Source organism: Manacus vitellinus, unplaced genomic scaffold, assembly GCF_001715985.3.
Source record: "Manacus vitellinus isolate BGI_N305 unplaced genomic scaffold, ASM171598v3 scaffold_8_pilon, whole genome shotgun sequence".
NCBI lineage: Eukaryota > Metazoa > Chordata > Aves > Passeriformes > Pipridae > Manacus > Manacus vitellinus.
The window spans coordinates 10,416,025-10,440,303 of NW_021940864.1; the positions used below are offsets into that span (position 1 = coordinate 10,416,025).

Consider the following 24,279-nt stretch of genomic DNA (forward strand, 5'->3'; position numbering starts at 1 on the left):
ACACGAGTTGAAGTCATTTATTTACTGCACTGGTAATTAAATGCTCTGTATATAACTGTTCTGCAAGCATATATGACTCCTTTGAACATTTATTTGTACAATGAACATCCTATATTGCTGGGAAAACAAGGATTGCTTTTATCTCTACTGCTGACATCTTGTATAAAGGCTAGACTGATTATTCACTCTCTTCACTCTCCAACCAGGCAGCAAAAGCAGTGTTTTCCTTGCCTCAGAAACTGTTATGAAGTTGAATTCATTTAAGATTCCCAGGTAAAAGGTGATATTGAAGTGGACAGATACTATTTAAGAGACTAAAGCTTATTTCACAGCTTAAATAAGTATTAAAATCCCCCCAAAACAAACACAAAAAGGTTTGTGTTTGGTAGGTTGCCTACTGTTGCTTACAAAGTTTGGATCAAATCCTAAAGTGCAGATTTTACTGGAATTTTTTACTGATTCTTATCTGTGAAGAAACTTTGCTGTTTTGACCGTGCTTAGTTTTTCAGCTGGAATGAAGGGCTTCACAGGCACCTTCTGTCTTCCCCCTCAATGTCATTACATCAGTAGGAATTTTTGAATGCTTTTGTAGCCCTCTGTGACTGCTGGAGCTCCTGGAACATACCAAAACATCTTTAGTGACCTAGAGACTGTAACTGGACTTAGATCTAAATCTAATCTGGAAAAAAGATCTTCGATGGGGAGAGAAGACTTAAAAAGTTAAGAGATGTGCTGTAACTGTCCTGTGAGGAGTTTAACTATGGTGATTCACCTTAATAGCAAACCTCTTGTAAAAATTTGATGCTTACTTTAGTTGATGTATTTGTTGGGGTTTTTTGCCTTCTGACTGTTATTTTTGTGTTGATTCTGGAACCATTTCCTATATATGACAGAGTGCAGGAGACATTTCGATTGTCAGATATTTACAGAATTGATAGAAAGTGGCCAGGAAAGGAAATTATATGGATGGTTCTTAAGCTGAGGCCAGGCTTTGATTTTCAGAGCCTTTCGCTTGTGACACATATTTCCTGTGTGTTATGAGGCAGAATTTGTTATCAGTTAAACACTTCAAACTTTGTCTCTCTTCTACTTGTTTGGTTTTGGAATGCTAATACAAACTGGAAATGTTTTCAACAAAATCATGATATTTTAAAGCTATGTCCAGCAGTGTTAGAGGCACAGTGATGTCTGCTTGTTGCTTAAAACTACCAGTGTTAAGAGGGTGCCATCAGCTATAGTTAGACACAAAATTTAGGCCTCAGTCTGGAACTGAAGTGTGGGAAGAGGGAAGACATACATCTGAGTCCAGACCCTATCTCAGCTTCGAGAAAGTAAAGGTGAAAGTAGAACTGTCACTCTCACCTGTTCAGACATTTAAGTTTCCTTTTATAACCATTTGACTTTAAAAGACCTAATTGGAGCGATGGCCTCATCAGAGATGATGAATTTTCCCATTGCATCTTGCACTGCCCAGGAGCGCTTGACCTTCCCAGCTGCAAGCGCAGCTCAGTCCTGACTCCTGACCCTCAGGCCTTTGGTCGGGGCAGATTAGCAAGCCACAAAAATAGACAAGCCAGCCACAGGGAATCTGAAGTAACCCAGTCCTGGTTCCCTTACATGCAAAACACATCTCAATGCAGTGTCTGATGCATTTGCAAATTTGTTTCCCGATTTGTTCCTGCAGTCATAGTGGCATAGCCCAGTTTCCATTTGGGGGTTTGGTCTGTGAGTCGTGGCTGTGTTTGGAGCGATTTTGGTTAGCCAGAAAACTTCTGAGTTTAACTTCTATTGTATGGCTATCTACAAATCCAGCGAGGCTATTAGTACCTCAGTCTGTAGACATCTCAGTCTGTAGCACTTAGGTCCTGCAGCACCTCTGCAGTGGCTGGTATCAATCAGCAGCACAGAAAGCTTCTGATCAGTTAGTCCCAAGGCTACAAGAGGAAGGGGGACCCTTGTGTAATACTAGTCCACATCTCTCCTCTGCCAAAAGATGTTTCTTGTAGCCTTTAAAAAATAATTTATTTTCTTTTGTCTTCTGTTCCCTCTCTATAAAATAGATATGGCATCATCGTGACAGACTGTGGCTAGGAGAATTAATGGTCTGTGTTTAGAAAGGATGACGTGGTCTGTTCCGAGTTTTGATTTCATCTCTTTGGCAGGTGTCACCACAGTCATCAAAATGTTTTCGTACAGTTCTGGAGGCTTGTTTGTGTCTCCTGAGGTACCCAGAAGGGAGACAGAGCAGCCTTGCCATCACACTCCCATTTCACTGGGGTTGAACTAGAGGCTGCAGAGCAGCTGGGTCACATCTGAGACGTGGTGATTGGTCAGTGAATTGCTGCATGAAGCTGGCAGCAGAGTAGCTGTGCTGCTTCTTCGCTCTGCCTCCCATTAGGGATTGTGAGCACAGCTAAAGTTCTGGATGCAGCACTAACGGGGTAGTGCTCAGTCTCTGACATGGTGAAAAATAGAACCAGCTACAAAGCCAACAGCAACAACAAATTTTGGCATGTCTCAGGGCTGCTTTGCCGTTGGTAGTTGCTTCTAGGTTTGTCCTTGAACAGGTTTTGAATGTGAAGAAGCCTCTCTGGGAACAAGAACAGCATGTTGTACTGAAGCGTGTAAATGCCTTGGAAATTCTCGGGCAATTGAGAGTGACTCATTGCTTTAGCACCAGTGCTGGAGATCACTTGGCAAGATGCAGTTTCAATAACCAACACAGGCACAAGGACCAAGTGTTTTCAGAGCTGGATGTGATACAGAGATGAGCCTAGGTTCTCCCTGCCTCCAAGGTACAGGCAAAAGTATTCTCCTGTTTATCTAAACTGTATTGTCTACCTGATGACTGCTTCTTCAAAGCTTCAATATGGTAGATGTATCCAGAAGATGATGGACTTAAGAAGATAATCAAATGCAATATGATATGCCAGACATCTATTAAACCAGAAAAACTTGAACCTTCCTTCTGGGCAATCCTGTTCTCTTGAGTTGGGCAAAGATGAGGTTTGTGAATAGTTACAGTATGCCCTGGGAAGTAACTTGACTGAGCTGTCAGTGCAGCCTCTGCTGAGTCCTGGGTCTGCACATCAGAGCAGCAGCAGGCAGCCAGCTGTTCACACCCAGCTCTACACCCCTTAACAACAAACCTGGGCCTCTCACAAGGCCTAATACCAAAGTTAAAAGGATCTTCTGCACCTGAACAAGATTGGAAGGTTGGATGCAGATTATATAAGTGTATTAAAAAGCAAAGCAAGAAAAATCAGATGATGCTGTTGTAACTTATTTTCAGCAAACTGAGTTCCAGTCAGAGTGTGCTGGGGGCAGCTGGCTTGCAGAACAGGTCATATTTAAGATAAATGCTGGAAAATTGCATGACTTACTGAAGCAACAGCTTTTCAACTTATAGTATTCCAAGGATGATGATTTTGAAGAGCATCAGTTTGAAATTTAGCTGTTTTAATGCAAACTAATGTTCTAGAAATAATCCTCTTTATTAATAAACCACATACTTTATTTCCTAAGAAGTCATGTATGAAATGGCAAATGCTAAGTAAAAGGAGTACAGAAGACAAAATCTGTTTGAAATGCTGGATCTGGCAAACTCTCCTGTTGCAGAAATGTCTCATAGCAGCTGGACTGGGCTTTTTCTAACTGGGTAAGACAGATTGTTTGAGGGGAAAGAAGTGAATTTGGAAATAAAATTGAAAAGATTCCTGGGCACCACTTGTTCAAAGAGTGTTTTCGCTTAGTCCAACATCATGAGTGAAACATACTTTATACCTTTGGAGCTGCTGTGGAAGTTATTGCATCTGTCTACATGGGGATGCCTGTCAGCAGCTGAGCTCATGTTCTGCCAAAGTCTGCACATCTCCCTGCAGACCTCCCACTACCCTGTTCATCACACCCATCCAGGCACCAGATATCAGTGACATGGCTCACACTCCTCCCAGTGCACATGGTTGGCAGCACAGTACATTTCTGACAAGTCTTCCCTAAGACCTTCTAAGAGTTACGAGGTCAAATACATTTCTTTTAATCTTTTTTTTTTGGAAAGCTCTTTTAAGAAGTTTAGTGCCTGGCACTGTGTTAGAGATAAATGGACTGCAGGTGAAACTGGTGATATCCAGCACTTCCTACTGTCTGTCCATGAGAAAGAGGCCTAGCAGGTTCAGCTCTTTGTGGTGGAAAAATATTTTTGTGCCCTGACTGTTATGCTGCTGAACTTTGGGGAGCGGAGAGAGAAGAGGACAGTTGGCAAGTATTTTAATTCTTGACCTCTTTTGATGCAAGACTTGACTTTGAGAGAGCAAAGGCAGGCAGTGTATTTACTGTTCTCAGCCACTTTTTAGAGGCAGTGAGAGCACTTGAGCATGTTGTCTCCCCGCTCCCTGCAGTGTTGCCCTGCAGCAAGGACATCACCCTTGCCCTGCATGTCGACGTGTCACCCTCTGCTTGTGGGTCTGGTGGTCCTGAGGGCTCTGCTCTGAGCATGGATACAGCCACCCAGGCAAGAAGCACAGTGGGTCAGCTCATTACTCACCACTTGAGATAGAGGACAGCTTTTCCTTGCAAAGAAAGTGTGCGGCACATCAAGAGATGCTCCAGTACTGGTATCCTGCCAGGGGGACTCTTGTCCTGAGACCTGGCATCAGATCCAAGTTATAAGTGAGCAGCTTTCAGAGTTCAGGGGGATTAAATGATCTCTGCCAGCATTGCCAAGCCCTCCTTGACAGCATTTTCTAGAGCCTTCTGTCACTGAAGGACAAAAGCTGAATCCAGGCAGTTGCCTGGTGGTTCCATCCACTTCAGCCAAACAGGCGTTTTGGGCTGAATGCCCCTATAGCACAATGAGAATAATGGAAATTACAGCTGATTTACTATGCAATTCTGCTTCTGAGCCAAATGGTTTCCATCTGAATATGAAGCAAATTTGCCAGTGTGCTGGTATAATGAATGCACCATCTCTTTGCCCCTTCTGTGCCTTTGCAGTCAAATATTTGCTAGAAAGTCCAGCATTAGATAAAAATCAGGAAGTGAAGGGTAGAAGTCAGAACTTTAAAGTTTCTCTAGATTTTACTTAGTATATAATAGTAGCTCAAAGTGTTGGGAAATGGATAAATTAAAATAATGGAAACCTGCTTTGTGCAGGTGAGCCCAGCTGTGTGTGTATGCCATAGGCTTGCTTCAGCAGGGTCAATATGCCAGGAGTAGTAGGAATTGAGTTGTGCTGTTTCATCTCAAGATAAAATGTTTGGTCCTGTGGCCTTTTGAAAAACCTGCTGTAAGTCTGAAAGCACTGTAGCATCTTTTTATGAACCTGTTGCCAAAACCTCTGCAGTGAGGCCCCTGTGCATCAGTAGCACAGAGACAGATAAAGCCTGATATAAATTTGTGCTGTCGGCAGAGTGGTAATAAAGGTGCATGTTGGGAGAGTTAAGGGGCATTTGAGAGGACAGCAGGGGTGGGGGATGAGATGGATCTTTGACAAACCTCTGAGTCCTCTAAAATCTGTTAGTCCTTCCCAGCCCCCAGATAGTCTGTGATTAGAAAGACACGACGATGGCTCAGGTCAACCAGCTCTTGAGCTGTGATTGCAGTAGGGAAGTGGGCACGCAGAAGTTGTGTGGCAAATCCTAACTGATGGATGAGTTCCCATGAGAAATGGGGTTATTATGCAGTACGGGTGATGGTCCTAAAAGCAGTTCATTTGATTAGGATGTCGTTACGTGAAAGATTAAGAGTGCTTTTCATTTATGTGGGATGCTGAAGCTATTGCCAAAATCCAGCTTTTGGTCACTGATGCTGGTTGTATAATGATGACTGCTTTGTGTTTCTGAGGATTGTAGCCTCTTAGTTGAAAACAATGTCAGGAAGAGGTTCTTCAGCATTGTTTGCTGCAAGTGCAAACACTTTTATTTTCTCTGAGCTCTCTGTTAGATTGCCCAGCTGGGTCTTTGTCAGGTAGGCACACATAACAGGTCAATCTAAGCGTTGCTTACTCAGATTCAGAGTGATGCACTGGGCCATACCTGCTGTTGTCTTTGCTTGAGTTTAGTTCCATGACTAACATTATCTTGAATAACACTGTCTTTTTTTTGGTCTCAAAATAGAATTCTCGATTAGATGACAGTTTCCACTATATTGAAATACTCTCTTCTTTCTCCTATTATTTCTACATGTACTTAACTGCTGCAGTCTTCAGTTGCTAAGGAAATAGTTTCCTTTTCTTGATATATATTTTTAATGTCTCAGCCTATGCCTGTGGTGTAGGATCATACATCTTTGCACCTGGACACATTTAAGTAGTTTTGGGACTAGTAATTCTTGCAGACTAGATGTCTTGCAAAGGCATAAGAAAGAGCAGAAAGGAGAGGAGAGCTCTCATGGAGTCAGGAAGAGAGCGATTTTTGATTTCGTTTACTTAATTCTGAGCAGCTAAACAAATTTGTACACTGTAGTCACAATCCTTGTCATAACAGATTTTTTTTTTTAAGACGATTATTCTATGTAAATATAAACCATAAATGCACATAGGGAACTAAAGAGCCTGTGACGCAGTGTGAGGAGGAGTTAAGCTGAGATTACAAAGCTTTGGTGCACTCCTAACCTGAGATATGGCTTCTCCTGGATACTCATACAACTCTGAAACTCAAAATCTATCATATTTTAGTGATGCTTAAAGGTTAAGATTTACTGTCCCAGTATTACCAGTGGAAGAGAGGCAGTTTATTCAAGGGCAAGCTCTGTGTCACATCTCTCTCTTTTCTCATCTCAGAACAGTGGCTCAAGGAGAAAACTGTTTTAACAGTGTCCCTTAGGAGGAAGCAAGGAGATGTCACCCCAGGTATTTAAGTTTAGTCCAATGTGACATTAGAACATGGAAGAGGTAGAGATGGCAAAGCACTATGGTTAAACAATCAATGTTTTATTGATCACTTAAAAGCATGTAACCACGTTGACATACAGTCTGTGCTCTGCCTCTCTTAAGCTACAGCTGAACTCTTTAAACCTGCCTGCCTCTCAAATGAAAATTGGATGGTTTGCATTGCCTCAGTGAAGTGGAAAAACAGAAGAGGAGAAAGCTTAAATGAAAAGCTGTCTGTTAGATGAAATGAAACATTTTAGTTTGGTGAAATGAAGGGTCAGTTGCAAAGCAGTAGCGGGGAACTACTAGATAAAACCGGGATAGTTTTCAGGTTCATGAAGTTAATTTTTCTCACTGGTTTGAGAAGATGAAGAGAATGGTAAAACTGCTATCCAGGGGGATTCTGGGATTAGGCGGCATCATCTCTCCAACTGAGACTTTCTGTTTTGAGCCAATGGTGAGGGTGTTTGCTAAAGCAGGAGTCAGAACGTGGGGATCCCATCCCCTGGTGAGGGTGTGTGTCTCCAGGCCGGAGCACCAGTTCTGTCACCTGCCTGAAGGAAGCTTGGGGACCTCGGTTCCAATCCCTGGTTTTAAAAGCCCATCCTGTTTGACTCAAATGGAAACACTATCTCTTGAGTGGCTCTGGAGCACGGAAGGCAGAATGCCTATAGTGTATGTATCTGAGCTGAAAGAGCACCTCTCCCCAGGGTAACTTCAGCCATCCTGACCTGTGTCTCACTTGCAGCAGTCGCCTTGTCACCAGCACACAGCTTTGGCAAGGGAGGGAAGGGGAAGGAAAGCTTCCCTCACGGCAACTCTGTGCATTTTGGAGTTTTTGTGCTGGCTGGTGACTGGAGCCATACTCCTGAAAGGTGTGTTCAGATCCTTTTGGCAGAGGCGAAACAGGAATTTGCTTTCATCTGTCTATGAGTACTCTCAATTACTCAGAAAAAAAAAAGGAGACAACACTGTGACTGTAGTGTCCAAGAGTCAGAAGCAAGCACAGTTTTTCTAAACAAAACCTTTTAACAAAAGTGGTTGCAAATGCAGTCTGAATTTATGATGATTGAAATGGCATTTGGGGATGAATGAAGCTTTGTGAATGCATATCTGCCTGTATCTGTATGGCAGAGGGTGAGGTGTGATACAAATGAAGGCTGGGTCAAAGGCAGCTTTTAGACTCACATTTGATGGTGTCAGGAAGTCTGGAGTTTGCAGTTCCTACTGCTCCTGGTAAAAGGCATGTAGAGGTTTTCAATATTCAGATCTAACTTTGCCATTCTTTGAATACAGATGATCATTAATATTTTAAAAATTAGTATTTCAGTCTGCTTGTGAAGAAACAATGCTCTCGTGCTGAATTGTCCTTGTTTTCTTCTTCTAGAGCAGTTGTTTTCTTCAGGAGAAATTCATTAATGTTTAAGTTAAGTGTGTCTGAAATCACAACTCTCTTGACAAATTTTATTGAAGATCTCCTATCTGAAACTTGTAAGGGTGAACTCTCACCACTTGTAACAGAAAGGGATGTCTCTCACAAGTAACAATTCAAACTGCTGATAAATACTTGTCTGGTTGACATCAGACATTGCAATATGTGCTGGTCCTGTGATGTTTTCCCATGAAACATGCAGTTTTGCCTCATTGAATAATGACATTTGGCTGTGTGCATGTATAAACTGAAAGCCCAACACAACCTTAAGCATGGCTGCTATGTAAGTAATCAATAAATGTAATGGCATTGGCCTTATGCAGAGGATTGAGAAATTTTTGTAAAACTCTTGGAGAGGTATGAGTGAAATATACTGATAAGACAGAAAGCATCTACCTCTGTCAGTATTTGATCTATATTTGCCATGGGATCTAAGTGTCTGCTTTCAAAGAAGAAAAATACGTGAAACAAAATCAAGAAATACAGTTCTAAATGATTCTCTGTGAAGTTACTTGGAGGGATCAGTCAGTTCTTGGCTATTTTAATTAGCTCACCTGTGGATTTAGCAGACAGGAGTCAGCTTTCAGTTTTGACAATTGACAAGGAAGAGGGGCCATCACTTATCAGCATCTGCAACTGGACTGTGGGAAAGTGGCAGAGATGTCTTCCTAGGAACTGCTAGCTTAGAGGAGAGCCCATAATGAGAAGGTCTGAAACACTTCACTATAGTCAGCTGTTTTCTTGCCTTCAAGGTTTTAAGCTCCTGGCTGTTAGTTAGGGCTGAAAGGATTTGACAGCTGCTTTGGGAAATGGTGAGCGATGTATTTTTTTGTTGGCCATTCTCATTCAGTTATTAATAGTTTGCTTCCTTCTCACATAATGCTATCCAAACTCTGGAACACAAAAAGGACAGACCTGTTGAGTGGCACTGGGCATTTGGATTGTGCAGCCATACTGGGCCACCTACTTGGGTAGACAGTTTATTCTCTTTTTATATAAAGCTGCAGGTTAGTTTGCTTTTCTTCAATATGATAGCTAAACTTTAAGTCTGTTAACTTAGAGAGAAACACAGGAAGAAGAGTTCACATTATCTTAGGCAATTTATGCAGAGAACTTTCATCTGAGCATAATGTAATTGTCAGTTTATAATTTCAAGAGCTGCACAAGCCTCATGCATTGGGGACAATGAGCATTGTATTTGTGTAGATTGGTTTGTGAGTGGGCACTCGAAGGTAGCTGAATGACTCGTAAGCTTTTGGTAAGCTCTGATTAATTTGAATACATTTGAAAATACATTTGATTTCTCTCTTGGAAAGTAAAATACCTGTCAATCACTGTAAGCCTAAATACAGAAAGCAGATAAATGAAAACAGAGGGAAAAAAGTACATGAAAGGAAGACAGTGGCTAAGAGGAAATTATCTTAATGGCAAACTAGTGTCTAAAATGTAATCACAGAAAACAAACTATATAATTTAACTGTTCTCTTAACACATCATTGCTTTTCTCAGCTCTACAACCTCTGCATCCATTTCAGATCTCAAGTGAAATCATGTCTGAGTTAGAGGTGGGGAAAAAAAATCTCAAATCCATGACTCTCACAAATTGCCTGGTTTCTTTCAGGAAGCACTTAATAAATGGCAGCAAGCCACAGGGAGCTTGGAGAAACAGACTCTGACTCTTGAGAAGGCACGTTGTACAGATTATATGACATTTTGTATAGTTGTAATTTAGGTGACAGAGAGGCAAGTTCCTGCTGTGCCTTGGGCTCTTCTTAAAGCAGTTTTTGAGGTAGTGTTGTCTACCCAAGAATGCAGCTAGTATGTTGATCTGGAATAAAAGATGACACTACATGAACTGTTTGGGTGTCTGGCATGTGCACACAGCTAGAAAAGTACCCCATGTGCTAAAGAAAAAAGGGAAAAAACCCAAACCCAACCAAACAAACACGAAAATAGTATTTTATAGGAGTTGCTGCTAGAAACTGCTGACACTTGGCTGTCAAAAAGAATAAACATTCTTTTTTTCCTCATGTGCTAGAAACAAGAAGTTTCTACAGAGCATTTCGCATCTTGATGGACATAGTAGTTCTCAGGGGGTATAACATTCCTCCACTCTGCTGGCATAATTTCCCCAAAGCTCTTGTCTGCACATCACGTATTTGTTTGTAACAGCTACTTTTCATCTCAGAAATAATGAATTTCTAGTAGATCTTTAGCAATATATATTTTAATGGGTTTTTTTCATATTACTCTTGCATTCTTTTTATGTTAGTCAAGGAGGTTACTAAATGAGCTATAATTGTGTCTATCTGAACTATTGATCAGTGTGGTTTTTAGTTTTAGTTGTGTAGTTTACTAATGACAATGTTTTAGAGCCTATTTGGGGGAAGAGATCTCTTGATGCCTCAAAACCCTCTAGTGAGTCTGTTGTAGATCAGGCAGGTTTTCTCTGTTATTTCCACTAATTGCTTTGGACATAATTCTGTCTTATTTTCAGTAGTATTTTTGTGAAAGCTTTTTCTTTTTCATTCAACACTAGCACAGCCTGTAAACATGGATTAGAACAAGGAGTTTGACATAGAGGAGTAGATCTTGAGTTGTGCAGAACTTCTAAGTAACTAGTAGTAACATGATTAAATGCTAATATTTGAGTTGGTATTTCTAGAATTTGTAATTAGGCTACAAAGCAGGCTGTCACAGAGAAGAGCTTCAGTACTGCTGAAGCTGATAGTGCTCATGTCAGTAACATTTAGCCCAGATGTTGTTCTGTATAGACTAAAAATCTTGTTTCCTCTATTCATCTGGATAGCATGGATGCTCATGAAATTATGAAGTTGTGTCTCTTCCAAACACTTGCATATTAATGATCCAGAAGTCTAGTTTTTTGGAAAGTAAGTAGGTACTGCTCTGTCTGAAGGGCAGGGTGACTCCCCACCTTGACAACAAAGACCTCTTGCAGGAGCAAAAGCGTTGTGCCCGTCTGTGTGTTGGCTCCTGGGCTGTGTGTCTCCCAGGTGTACCTGAGGTCTGCCAATACCAGCACTCCTGGTACCAGCACATCTTTACAGCCCCATTGCCAGGACCTTCTGAATCTTGGTTTGCTTCAAATTTTCAGATTATTAATCAAAACTAGAGATGTTTGGGATTGCCCAGGAGGGATGTGGCATTAACTGGAGGGAAACCATTCCTCTTCAGAAGCAGAAACCAAATTCTGCTGCTGTAACAAATAAAACTAGAAAGCACTTAATGCCATCCACAACATTACTGCGTACTTGTGCTTTCCTTGCGTGGCCCTAAGTCTCATGCACAAATACATTTCAGCACAATGCCGAAACCCAGGGTCAAAGATAAAACAACATGGGACTACAGTGGGTGATCTGCATCAGCCCTTTAGCAGGTATGTGGACTTTGAGGATTGTGCCTTGAAACTGGAGCTGCATAATGGGATTTGCACTCTCACCTGTCAGAAATGTGACCTGTGTACTTCTCCACCTCCACAGCCCAGAGGTACTACCAAGACTGGCATTTAACCCAGCAATTGTCTATGGCAATAGATAATGGAAGTGAAACCCCTTGCAGATTTTGGTGGGAAGCTTCATAAGCCTGCAATGTTGCTCCTGTATTTTATAAGAAGGTAGAACCAGTAATTCCCTCCTTTCTGACAAGCCATCACATATAATTGCAAAAGACACAGTCTTCTTTCTCCACCTTTTCCCCTGACACTTGCAATAGGAATTCTTCATCATTGTACCCTACACTGATCACATGCAGCTTTGGTTTCTTTAACATCAGTGTCAAAACCATTTTTATTGCCAAGTCTTCTGTCTTTTTCCTTTTTTTCCCCTCTCGCTTGAAAGAAAAAAAATAAAAAAAAGAAGAAAGATTGGATCCAATTTTCATCGAACTAACATCAGCCTGAAGATATTTTCATCAGTTCTTGGCAGATCCTAGATGGACTGTGTAATAATAAATGCCTTCTCATGATTGTTTTCCTCACGCTTAGGTTCATTTTCTGTGGGCACTGTATGAAATAATTTTAAACTTTTAATTGTTTATGATATCTGGCACTTCCAGACTCTGTGAATGTTTCTGTTTCTGTGAAAGAGAATTATTAAGCACCAGAGAAAAAGACTGCCATGCTACTTGCTGTTAATGCTGAGGAAGACCTGCCAAATCTTGCAGTATTTGTGCATGCTATAGAGGTGGAAAGAAGGGAAGCTTGCAGAGCTAATAATAGCAGCAGCTTTGTGGCTGGGAGCCTCATAATTGTAACTCCATGATGGCAGTCTGATTCAAAAACATGATGAAATCCGTATTTCTATCTATTCCTGTGGGTCTTGGATCAGTCCTTACAAATCAAAGTTGAAAAGAAATTTGGATGCTTTTGCACAAGACCAAAAGATCCTTTCCACTTCAGATGCAGGCAGGTCGTTTTTAGCATTTGACAGGTTAAGGTTTTCAGTATATTCACAATGTGGTTAAATGAAGCATCCCCTGATCTTTAAGCCTGTATCATGCAGTGATGGCACATAGGGCGAGAATATGGTTGCTGCTGCAGTATTTCTGCCTTGCCTTTCTGTTGATTACCTTCTTGGCAGCGTGAGGAGAAGTAAAGAATATGACTTGCCTTGATTTGGCAGGCAGCGTCGTTCTAGCAGGGCTCATGAACATCTAACAGTTCAGAGGTGGTGAAACCCCTCAGTGGGCTGTTCATTACAAGAACAACTACAGACAGTGGACTTCTTAATTCCCTGTGTGCACCAAGTGTGCTTCCCTATTGTACCAAAGCAACATGTCATTGTTCGGTGTTTCAGTCAAACCTAGGGAAGCTCCAAAGTGATGTCAAATCTACGTAGTACTACACACTAGTGGCTTGTTGGTCCTCCCTCTCCCCATATGCAAATAAAGGGAATAATAATGGTAAACCTTTGTCTGAAATAGCTGAGCAGTCTGCTCAAATGATTAAGGTTCAGATTTTCAAGCCTTTATTGTATTTTCTCCTGATGTGTTTCCCTCTGGTATTTCTTCTATCGCTTGCATTGGGAACATTTCCTCAGTAGTGAGTGATGTGGCTGTTCCAGATTTGGCCTATGTAATTATTTAGGGTTGCCTAGGAGTGTTGAAGGAGGCAATAAGAACAAAGCTTTTGTATGTGGCACTTTACTACAAATTTGTTTGCTGCTTCCAAATACTTTTAACTCCTGAGCAGGATACCAGTTTTGTCTGTTTGATAGCCCTTAATGGCTTTCTCTACCAAGAATTTGCCTGGCTATTGAATGCATGCAGACTTCTTTAATTAAATTCTACAATTTAATTCTAGCTCTGAATGAGAGTGAGAATTTAAGCACTGAGCGCTGCCAATTAAAGATACTGGAAGGTAGGAAATAATTGAAACATCTGCAAAGAGTTAAAATTGGAAAGCTTAGAGTTCAACTGAAAATTTCATATTAGTAATACTACTTTCTAAATACTTTACAGTCATAGCTGAATTGATGTAATACTTCTGTAGAGATTTTTAAACATAAGACCCTACAATCATTTTTAGAAGTGAATTTTTAAGTTTATGAGAGAGCAAGGAACCAAAATGTTTATCCTCCCTGATAAACAATGCTGGAAAACTGGTACACAATGGATGAGGAAAAGATTGAGGTACTCAACAACTTTTGCCTCAGTTTTCAACAGCAGCTTCTTTACCCACACCTCTTGAGTGGATGGGAAGCAGGATGGGGACGGGGGGGTAAAGTCCCTCCTGCTGTAAGTAAAGATCTGGTTCATGACCACCTAAGGAACCCGAATATATGTAAGTCTATGAGACCCAGTGAGATGTATCCCAGAGTCCTGAGGGAATTGGTGGATGTAGTTGCCAAGTCACTCTCCATGGTATTTGAAAAGTCATGGTAGTCAGGTGAAGTCCCAGGTGACTGGAAAAAGCATTGTACCCATCTTTAAAAAAGGATAGAAAGGAGGACTCTGGGAGCTACCAACCTGTCAGATTCAGCGCTGCGTCTGGGAAGATCATGGAACAAATCCTCCTAGAAGCTGTGCTAAGGCACAAGGAGGACAGGGCGGTGATTCAGAGCAGCCAGCACAGCTTCACCAAGGGCAAGTCCTGCCTGACCAACCTAGTGGCCTTCTGTGGTAGAGTGACTGTGTCAGTGGACAAGGTAAGGATTACAGATGAAGCTGAGATTAGCTCAGTTGGTTTTAGCATGCTGAGTTATTAACACCAGGTCATGGGTTTGATCCACATATAGGCCATTCATTTAAGAGTTGGACTTGATGATTCACATGCGTCCCTTAACTCAGAGTATTCTGTGATCATGTAATTTATCTGGACTTCTGTAAAGCCTTTGATATGGTCCCCCACAATATTCTCCTCTCTAAATTGGAGAGAGATGGATTCTATGGCTGGACTGTTAGATGAATAAGGAATTGGTTGGACAGTCACATCCAGAGGGTAGTGGTCAATGGCTCGGAGCCCCAGTGGACATTGTGAAAAGTGGTGTCCCTCAGGGGTCTATACTGGGACTAGTGTTATTTAATATCTTCATTAATGACATAGACAAATGTATTGAGTGCACCCTCAGCAAATGTGCAGATGATACCAAACTGAGAGGTGCTGTCAACACACCTGAAGGACAGGATGCCGTCCAGAGGGACCCGGACAAGCTCAGGAAGTGGGCCCAGGGGAATCCCATGAGCTGTAACAAGGTCAAGTGCAAGGTCCTGTACCTAGGTCACTGTACAGGACCTTGATACCTTGATATTGATACCCTGGTATCAGTACAGGCTGGGGGATGAACAGATCAAGAACAGCACTGCCAAGAAGGACTTTGGGGTGCTGGTGGATGAGAGGCTGGACATGACTCAGCAATGTGCACTGGCAGCCCAGAAAGCCAATCGTGTCCTGGGCTGCATCAAAGCAGCGTGGCCAGCAGGGTGAGGGAGGGGATGCTGCCCCTCTACTCTGCTCTGGTGAGATTCTGGTGTCCATCTCTGGGTTCTCCAGCAGAGGAAAGACATAGACCTCTTGGAGCGAGTCCAGAGGAGGGTCACCAAGATGACTGGAGGAATGGAGCACCTCTCCTGTGTGGAAAGGCTGAGACAATTGGGATTGTTCAGCATGGAGAAGGCTTTGGGTGACCTAATTGTGGCCTTCCAGTACCTGAAGGGAGCCTACAACAAAAACAGAGAGGGACTTTTTATGAGAGCATGTGTTGACAGGACTAGGGGGAATGGCTACAAACTGAAAGAGAATAGGTTTAGATTAGATATTGGGAAGAAATTTACTATGGGAGTGGTGAGACACTGGAACAGGTTGCCCAGAGAAGGTATGGATGCCCCATCCCCAGAATTTTCATGAACAGGTCAAATGGGTCTCTGAGCAGTCTGGTCTAGTGGAAGGTATCCCTGCCCATGGCAGAGGGTTGGAACTAGATGAATGTTAAGGTCCCTTCTAACCCAAGCCATTCTATGATTCTATTATTCTATTATTCTATGAAACTTAGTCTTGAATCAAAAAATAAAGGAATCTTTCATCAAGATGTGATGATGGATTCTGTGTTACCATCAAACCAGGTGTTTTTCTGAAAGATGCAATCTAGTGGTAAAAATATTCCCCTCAAGGAATGCCTTCAGAGCAATCCTATGACTTGCCTTATTTTGGAGGTCACATTGCCATCTGTTATTCTGGTCTTATCATAAAGAAATTATGAAACTCATATTCATGAATAATGTTCAGGTTGTGTTACTTAAATGATGCTTGGGTTTCAGTGCTGAGCACAGTAAAATCCATGTAACAGTTGCTGGGCACTCCACATTTCACAACCAAGTAAGATATTTCAAGTATTCATTTATGTCCACCTAATTTTTTAATACTTTGACCTTAATCTCTAAAAACATTGATTCTACAAATACAACTTGAAAATTCCATGATGATTAAAAAGAGAGTCTTTCCCCAAAACTTACTTAAGGCTTCATCTTCCCAACTACTTAATACTGAGGAAAGGGAAACATGCCAGGTGTAACTCAGCCTTTCTTCCATGGACAGGGCTCATGCACAGGCAGGAATGTGGCCACAGAGAGTGTGCTGTCGTACGTCTGTGGGGATATATGGGAGCAAGAGTGCACCAGAATGTGTTGTCACATTTCTCCACTTCTCTGAGTGCACTGTCAAAAAAAGAAAATTGTTATTGAGTCATCATAACTGCTTGCCTTGGTTAAATGTTTATATGATTGCAAGAATCTGTGCCTAACAGAGCTATTTTTCAAGTTTTTGGCAAATCTAGGCTGATATCTCCTCAACACTCAAATTTCTGGTATCTTGGGGAGCTTCCTTGTGGAGGCACAAGATTCAGCACCTTTTTAATAAAAATGGAATTATGAAATGAGATTTGAGATTGGGCATGTTAAATATACAGTTTTAGGCCTGGTGTTTAAACTTCATGTTATTTCATCTCAATTCTGGTTCTTTGTTCATATTTTGATCTTGACATACTGTTAAAATGCTCCCACTAGATTTTTTCTGCATGCTTAGGTCTTGAAGAGCACGATGTTATGGAGAACTACATAACTTGTAAAGTCCCCTGTGTTTGTGCATACATGTATAATATATGGGCTAGGAGATTTTGAGGATACAAAGCCCTATCCCTTCCCAGACAGAAATGACTGCTTGGAGAGAGAAACAGGGACCGTTCTAAAAGCTGTCTTGGGATCTTTGCCATAATATTTTGGGGTTTAACTTTCATTAAGATCCATATGTGTAGCCCTATCAAATTCCACATGAAAATTTCTGTGTAAGTCCAAACTTCTCTTCTTTACAACAAACGAAATCAATTTTCTTTTCCTTTGTACTCTTACTGCTTGTGGGAGTAGGTGTACATACAGTGGCATAACAACTACATTTTCTGAATAACCTAGCTGCTGCTTAAGCTGTCTAACCACTTAAAAATTGTGTTTTCTTTAACATTTGTAAGAAAACAGTCCATTTAAAAATTATTTGTATTTTTCTTTATAAGGATTTGCATTTAATCTTTAAAATATGCAGGAAAACATTCCAAAATTGAGTTAATTGAAGTCTTTTCAATTACTTTGGAGGTTTGCATAGTTATAACATTTTTTCCTTAATACATAAATATGGAACTGTCTGAAGAAAATATGGCATCAGGGAACTTGCAAAAAAGGAGACAAATGACAGCTTTGCCGGGGGTCCCTAAACAGAATTTGCTCTCTGACAGCTATTTATCCACTGTCTTAGGAGTTAAAAGGAGCCAACCCAAAAGCTGGAGGTGATGTCCCCTGGCAAATGTGCGTAGGTTTGACTTGCACCACATGAGTGCAGCTTGTCACATAAATGCATACTTGTCAAAGATGTCAGGTAGGATGGGTTGCAGGTTGCAGACCTGAGGGTTGCATTTCTGCATTCATGCAGGTTGCTGCTGTGGTATACTTCCCTCACAGCTGGTGTAAGGCCTCACGTGGAAAATGGAAATCAGGGGTCTCGTTAGCATGGTAGCAGTTACCCATGGCAAAGGCTACGTAATGCTCCCTCCATATACATTCCTGTTCCTGCTACAGCCAGATCTCCTGAAGGCAAAGCAGTGAAGGTACGTTCAGGGTCCTGAGGCTGATCATCAGTCAGCAGGGAAGCTGATGGCCGCTCATCATGGCAGAGCGTACTTGGCATCCACAGTATGGGATGCCCATAGGGTGGGTTCACCTAGGCAGTGCCATGGAGAGCAGTGGAAGCTGTGGATGGATAAGTGCTACCAACAGCTTGTCTGTCTGTGCTCACCTTTTTGTGTTTGCTGGTAGATTTGTTTATCATGTACTCCAACAGGGGGATCATGCTACCAGCTGCCTGAGGTGCAGTGGTATGGGTCTGTTAATAAGTGCTTGCTTGAGATTTGCTCATTGCTCTCTCATCTGCATGATGCTGGAGCAGAGGCAGGTTCTGTCAAATAACTTACCCATTTATGTTACAAAAGCCAGTCATTAAAGAGTGAGAAGTGTCCCAGTGCACAAGGTGCTGAATGGGCTGCGTGGAGCAGGGCTTGGCCCAGACACAGACTCGGCAAAGCAGCCTGGCCTCTAGCTCTGTTGAGCCAGCCCTGTGACAGTCACAATTGCACCAGCCCGTCATACGTCCCTTCTGAGCATTTAAGGAAAGCACACAGTCCTGATCCATAACTCAGACTGAGACAACCTGCTCATGCACAAAGTGATGTGAGCCCTGTTAACTGCACCTGGCATAGGATGTAGATGTCCACACCAGGACCAAACATACAAACTCCAGGAGAGGAAAGATTTTGGAGACACAGAATTTTGCAGAGACAAATTGACTTGGCTTGTAGCTGCCTTGGTTTGCTGGGGCTTTGTGCCTCCAGAGCCAGCCTCAGCATGCTGCTGGAGTGACCCCCCAAGATCCCACCTGGCATCGCTCGGCTCCAGCAGGGCGTGCAGGGCAGTTGCCCTAATGCTGGGCTGACACTCATCCGTCAAGTAAAGTGGGAGACTGCCAGTGTGTGGGAAGCCGTTAGCCTGCAGGATTGCGTTGAACCTGCCTTCCCAGAGAGTGCTGTTCTTTCACTCATAAGGATTACGCTGCTTTTGTCCACTTTCTACTGAGCTCACTGCAGACTGAGTTTCCTAAGGGGAGAAAAAAAAAACACTGTCAAGTACCCTGTTTTCTTATTCTTATCTCATATTTAGTTTCCTAATTGCAGCTTGGAAATAAAATATCCTTCCTGCTAATTTTATTCTTTTGTATTTGGGAAATGCTGCCAAGTCTGACAACTTCTTCCTTCCAAAGATGCACTGCTAAGAAGTTTTTCCCCTGCTTCACAATTACAAAACTGTTAAGAAGCATTGGGGTCTGGAGAAACATTCATTTTATGTGTGCCAGTGAAGCAGTGCTTATTAGCTCTAGCTTAATTTAAATTTGTCTGCAGCAGAGGGATGGGTTTATTTACACATTTCCTAATAATGATTTGAATCTGAAAGTTATTTCTGCAATGGATTGTAAGGTCTTTGAGTGGATTTTCCCAAAAGCAGCTAAAGAGATTAGGTATCAGTGTTCAGTAGAAGCTAGGGGCTGCATCTTCTACACTCTGTTATTGAAAACTTCAGTTTAGGGGACCTCTCATTTTCAGACAAAGACTACTTACTGGTTCTTGTTTAATGCCACACTGGAGGGTTTTTTTGCTTAGAAAATATCAATACCAATGTAAAATTCAAGGAGTTTTTGAAGAGAATGTATTGCCATTGCATACAAGGAAGAAACATTGACTGGCTGCAGGTTGGGACACTGTGAGGCTTTGATCAGTACTGTGAGACCCAGAGGCTGCTCCTACAGAGATCACTTAGCCTACAGGCTCAGGAAGATATAATTAGGAGGGTAAATGGAAAATTAATGTTTTGTTGTGCAAAAAATGTTCCCTTTTGCATAGAAATAAAGAAATAAATCAAGATGTGAAGCTCTTCAAGCTTCTGAGGTAATCAAGCCATGAACAGCTTCCCCATGTCTTGCAAAGCCCATCCCCCATCGTCCTGGTGCTCTTGGCTGTGGGACTGGCTTGAGCTTTGCCTCCTCCCTGAACTGCACATCGCTTCTAGAAGAATGTGGGAAGGAAGGGAGGGCAAGAAGCACTTTGCAAACTGCCGTTGAAGGGTGCAGAGTAATCTCTGCTGTACTGACACCACGAGTGGCCAAGGTGCACTAAAGCTATATCAGATCTTTTGCAGTGAGTGAGCTCTGAGATGAGACTGATGAGAATGGCTCTGTACTATTAGAAACTTGGTGCTAAACTATGGAGTTGGGAAAACAAATATGAGAAGTCACTTTTAACACAAAACAGAGCTTCCTGGGATCATTATATTTACAATGGCACTGCCTTGCTAACCTCTCAGAGCTGGAGAAATCTATTCTTTTTTTCTTTCCGGTGTTATAAGATAGATTGTGTCTGCTCTTAAATAATGAAATAAGCCAAGTTCCACACAACATAAGACATTTGAAAATGTTGCTATAAATGTGCAGAGGTTGTGCATTTCTCAGTTAAAACAGATTCTTTCAAATGATTCTTTCTCCAATTCTTCCCCCTTAACAAATGTGCAGTTAATCACAGAGTGAAATCTCTTTCCCCCTGTAGATTGTGTTCCGGAAAATCAGCGATGTCAAACGTGAAGAGGAGGAGAGGATGAAGAGGAAAAACGAAGCACCCCTGATCTTACCCCCAGACCACCCGGTTCGCCGGCTGTTCCAGAGGTTCAGGCAGCAGAAGGAAGCGCGGCTTGCAGCAGAGAGGGGCCGAGATCCAGATGACCTGGATGTGGAAAAGGGCAATGCTTTAGGGGAGCAGTCCTCTGCTCGCTCGGTGGTCAAAGCCAGCGTAGTGACTGTACGGGAGAGTCCGGCGACCCCTGTGTCGTACCAGCCCGCTTCGACCTCTGGGACCTCCGACCAGGCAAAGCTGCAGGCCCCAACATCGGACCACGCAGGGTGTAAGGCCTCAGGGGACTACCCCCGACGAAAAGGCTGGGCCAAATTCAAAGAAGCCTGTGGGAAAGGTGAAGACTGGAACAAGGTCTCTAAAGCAGAGTCCATGGAGACTTTACCAGAGAGAACTAAAGCTTCGGGAGAAGCTACCCTGAAGAAGACAGACTCTTGTGATAGTGGCATTACAAAAAGTGACTTGCGCTTGGATAACGCTGGGGAGACGAGAAGCCCACAGGACCACAGTCCAGTCCTCACCGAGGTCAAGCACTCCTTTTATCCCATCCCAGAACAGACTCTTCAGGCCACCATGCTAGAAGTGAAACATGAGTTGAAAGAGGACATCAAGGCTTTAAACACAAAAATGACCAATATAGAAAACCAGCTTGCTGAGATACTTAGGATATTAACCTCAAGAAGAAGCTCCCAGTCGCCACAGGAGTTGTTTGAAATATCAAGGCCCCAGTCTCCAGAATCAGAAAAAGACATGTTTGGAGCTAGCTGAGGTGTTTCTTTTAAAAAACAAACAAACCAATAAACAAAGAAACAGCCCCCTAACACTTTACATTTAACCTTTCTAGGAAATGAGTGAGGGGCCAGTTCACTAAGCATGTTCCCTCTGTCTAAAAAGGTATGGTAACAGGAATTGCAACCTCATGTCAAGATGGCAGCTGACTTTGAAGCCTTTTTGACAGCAAGGGTACAGTTTCTGAAGTTTTTATTTTATCCCTTGGTGCCCATTCCCCCTGACTCCCCCTCTCTCCCTCGGGATGCTGGAATAAGGATTCTGACAGCAGCAACCATTGCTGTGAGCCCCAGGTGACCTCTGAGGTTTTTGGAGCATGCCTTACGTCCTTCGCTCGGGTTTTGCCTATACAAGCACTTGCCAGGGTGCTTGTATTTTCAGCATTTGGTGGGTTGTTTGTTTTTTTGTTTTTTTTGTTGCTGCTGCTGTCACTTTCTCAGTCACCGGTACAGCATGTTTAATGTCACAGTATATTTTCATATATCTGTAATAATGCAAAGAGCAGTAGCAGACGTATTCCACGTCAATAGGTTGAGTGCTATTCAGTACTGAAGTTTCTTTTGGGTAGTCAAGGAAGGGCTAATAAGACAAAAAAAAAGGTATTTTTTAATTGCAAACTGACATATTGCTAAAGCAATTACATTTAGCAACATTTTCAAAAATAGCCACAGTATTTCAGATCTGTTAATAAATGGGAACTTCCATACTCTCATTTACTGGATCAAGGATACTGATTTTTCAGAAACATAACTTCTGTCTCAGATGTCTTTCAACATTTGTTACTTTTGCTTTTAACTCCAGTTGCTGGAGGCCAGAGAGTTGGGTGTGCAGTGTACCTGAGTGCAGCCTACTGCACAATGTATTGTGAACATCACTAACAGGTCCTGCAGATTTGCCTCCTGATGGAAATATGCTGTGGCATTTATGTCCTGGTTTTGCTAAGAATCTGCTCTTTTAATTCTTGTTAAATTATTATTCAGAAGTTTCTGTTTTGATAACATTCATTGTAGTCAAAGGCTTTCACAGAATTTTTAACAGTTTTAGATTGTGGCATTTTCCTCTACATCCAGATGTATTGTTCCTGATCTAATCTAGCTGGAAGTAAATGGATAGTAGAGGTAGAAATACAGTGTTTACTGTATGCAAGTGCTATTGTAGCAAGGAAACAAAGAGATCTGCTTCTTAAAGAAGGAGATGTTTCCAAAACTTATATTTTCATAACTTTTTTTGGAGGATGATTGAAGCACTTTACCAAAACTACTCTTCATTATTCATATAGGGTAGCATATCATGACTTGGGTTCTCACCTTGGAATATAGGTGTATATTCACAGTATATTCACTCCACTGATCTGGTATGTTCACTGCTTAACAGTAGATTAGAGTTCAGAAGTATGGTGCCACACTTTTATGGGTTTTTATTTTTAATGGCAATAGGTCTTAACACTGTGTGTGTTGAGGCTCATTCTTTTTCCACGGTACTAAGTCATTTACAAAGAAACACATGATTTTCTGGGGGGAAGATTTTGTTTGTGTACGGAAGAGGCAAGGAAAACGACCACTTTAAAGGATTTCTGCTGGCCTGGTGCTTGCACGGTGCAATGCAGAACTGTGTCAGACATCCCTGGGGAAGTGTGAGGTCCACTGTTGACTGGCACAGTGGTGAGGCCATGCTGTGCAAAGCTACCAGCTCAGGTCATGTGGTCAGTGTATTTATACCTGTTCCTGCAGTAACTGCCCTTGCTCTCAAAGATGCTGATTATTCCAAGTGCAACACCACCATTTACAAGTCCAGAAGCAGATGGTTTAGGATTGACTTTCAAGGGTCTTACACCTTGGCTCAATATGAAAGTGCCCACAGACTGTGAATTCTTATCCAAGGACTGAAACGTTTCTGAGAAACAACTCTCAGGATCAAATCTGTAGGTTACCCTTTTCCCTTCCACAACAAAAGGCAGTAGGGAGGTGAGTTGCTCTGAAACTAAGATACCATTTCCTTAATTAATTTTTGATTCCATTTTTAGGTTTTTCCAGTGGTAGCTGATGTCTTTTACAGTTGTGCATTGCACACCTGCAGCACTGAGGAAGTCTCTCTTTGACCAAAGCCATGCTGTGTGTTTGGTGCTTTAATCACTGTAAGTGGTAGCAGTTACCTGCAACAGCTATGGCATGGCTGCTGTAAGAAACCCGTATGTCCATGGTTTCAGTTAGAAACTGTTGAATGATTTTTTTCTTTTTTAGTCTCCTTTGTCAGTAAATTCCACCTAAGTAAACCCCAGGTGTACTGATATATAAGGATTTGTAATTGATTTCCAGAAGTTCCAGCAAGTTTTTAGAGACCGCCTTGGAGTCAGTTTTCTGATCCAGGCAAATTTCTCACCAGCATGATGTTCTTGATGCTTGGTTTGCTTCATAAAATTTTTAAAAGGCTGAAAGTCTTAGCAAGTCCTTTGTGAAAGTGTCACCCATTTACCTGCAGTTGGATAAACATGACCATTAGCTTATCCCAGGTGGACGAGGGAGGAAATATTTACAACCTCCTAAGTATGTGCCTACTATTTCCAGAATGGCAGTGTGGACCTAGAGTTAAATATGCAATTGCAGGTTACCTGGCCCTTTGTTGCTGATACTGAATTGATGTTTCTCGGTAATATTTTTGTGTGCCCTCAGGGATATGCTAAAGGTTATTCTGGTGTTGCCTATTGCCCAGCCTGGAATCCTGGCAGGACCAGCCCTAGAAGTCCCATAATTATAATAATAATAATCCACTCCTGTGAACAAAGGCAGACAACTGCCCATTTTCTGAGGGTGCTCCTTGTGTAGCCTGATGCTCAGTATGATACTGAACTGCTGCACACCCCGTGTGACAGTGGGTGGGCACAGCACCGAGTCCTTTTCTAAGGCTTTTTTCAGACTCTTACAATGGCCTATAAAGTCATTTATTATCCATTTGTAAAGACTCTA

At 42.1% G+C, this 24,279-nt stretch overlaps 1 protein-coding gene across 1 annotated transcript in view; it reads left to right on the plus strand.

The window, feature by feature from the left end:
* Nucleotides 1-23,936, plus strand: part of KCNH1 (potassium voltage-gated channel subfamily H member 1) — a 173,589-nt gene extending 149,653 nt beyond the window's left edge. Inside the window, exon 11 of the mRNA XM_029965099.1 lies at nt 20,447-23,936. Within this exon, the coding sequence (XP_029820959.1) occupies nt 20,447-21,295 (849 nt within the window). The 3' untranslated portion in view covers nt 21,296-23,936. The remainder of the gene's footprint in view (nt 1-20,446) is intronic.
* The last annotated feature ends 343 nt before the right edge of the window (nt 23,937-24,279 follow it).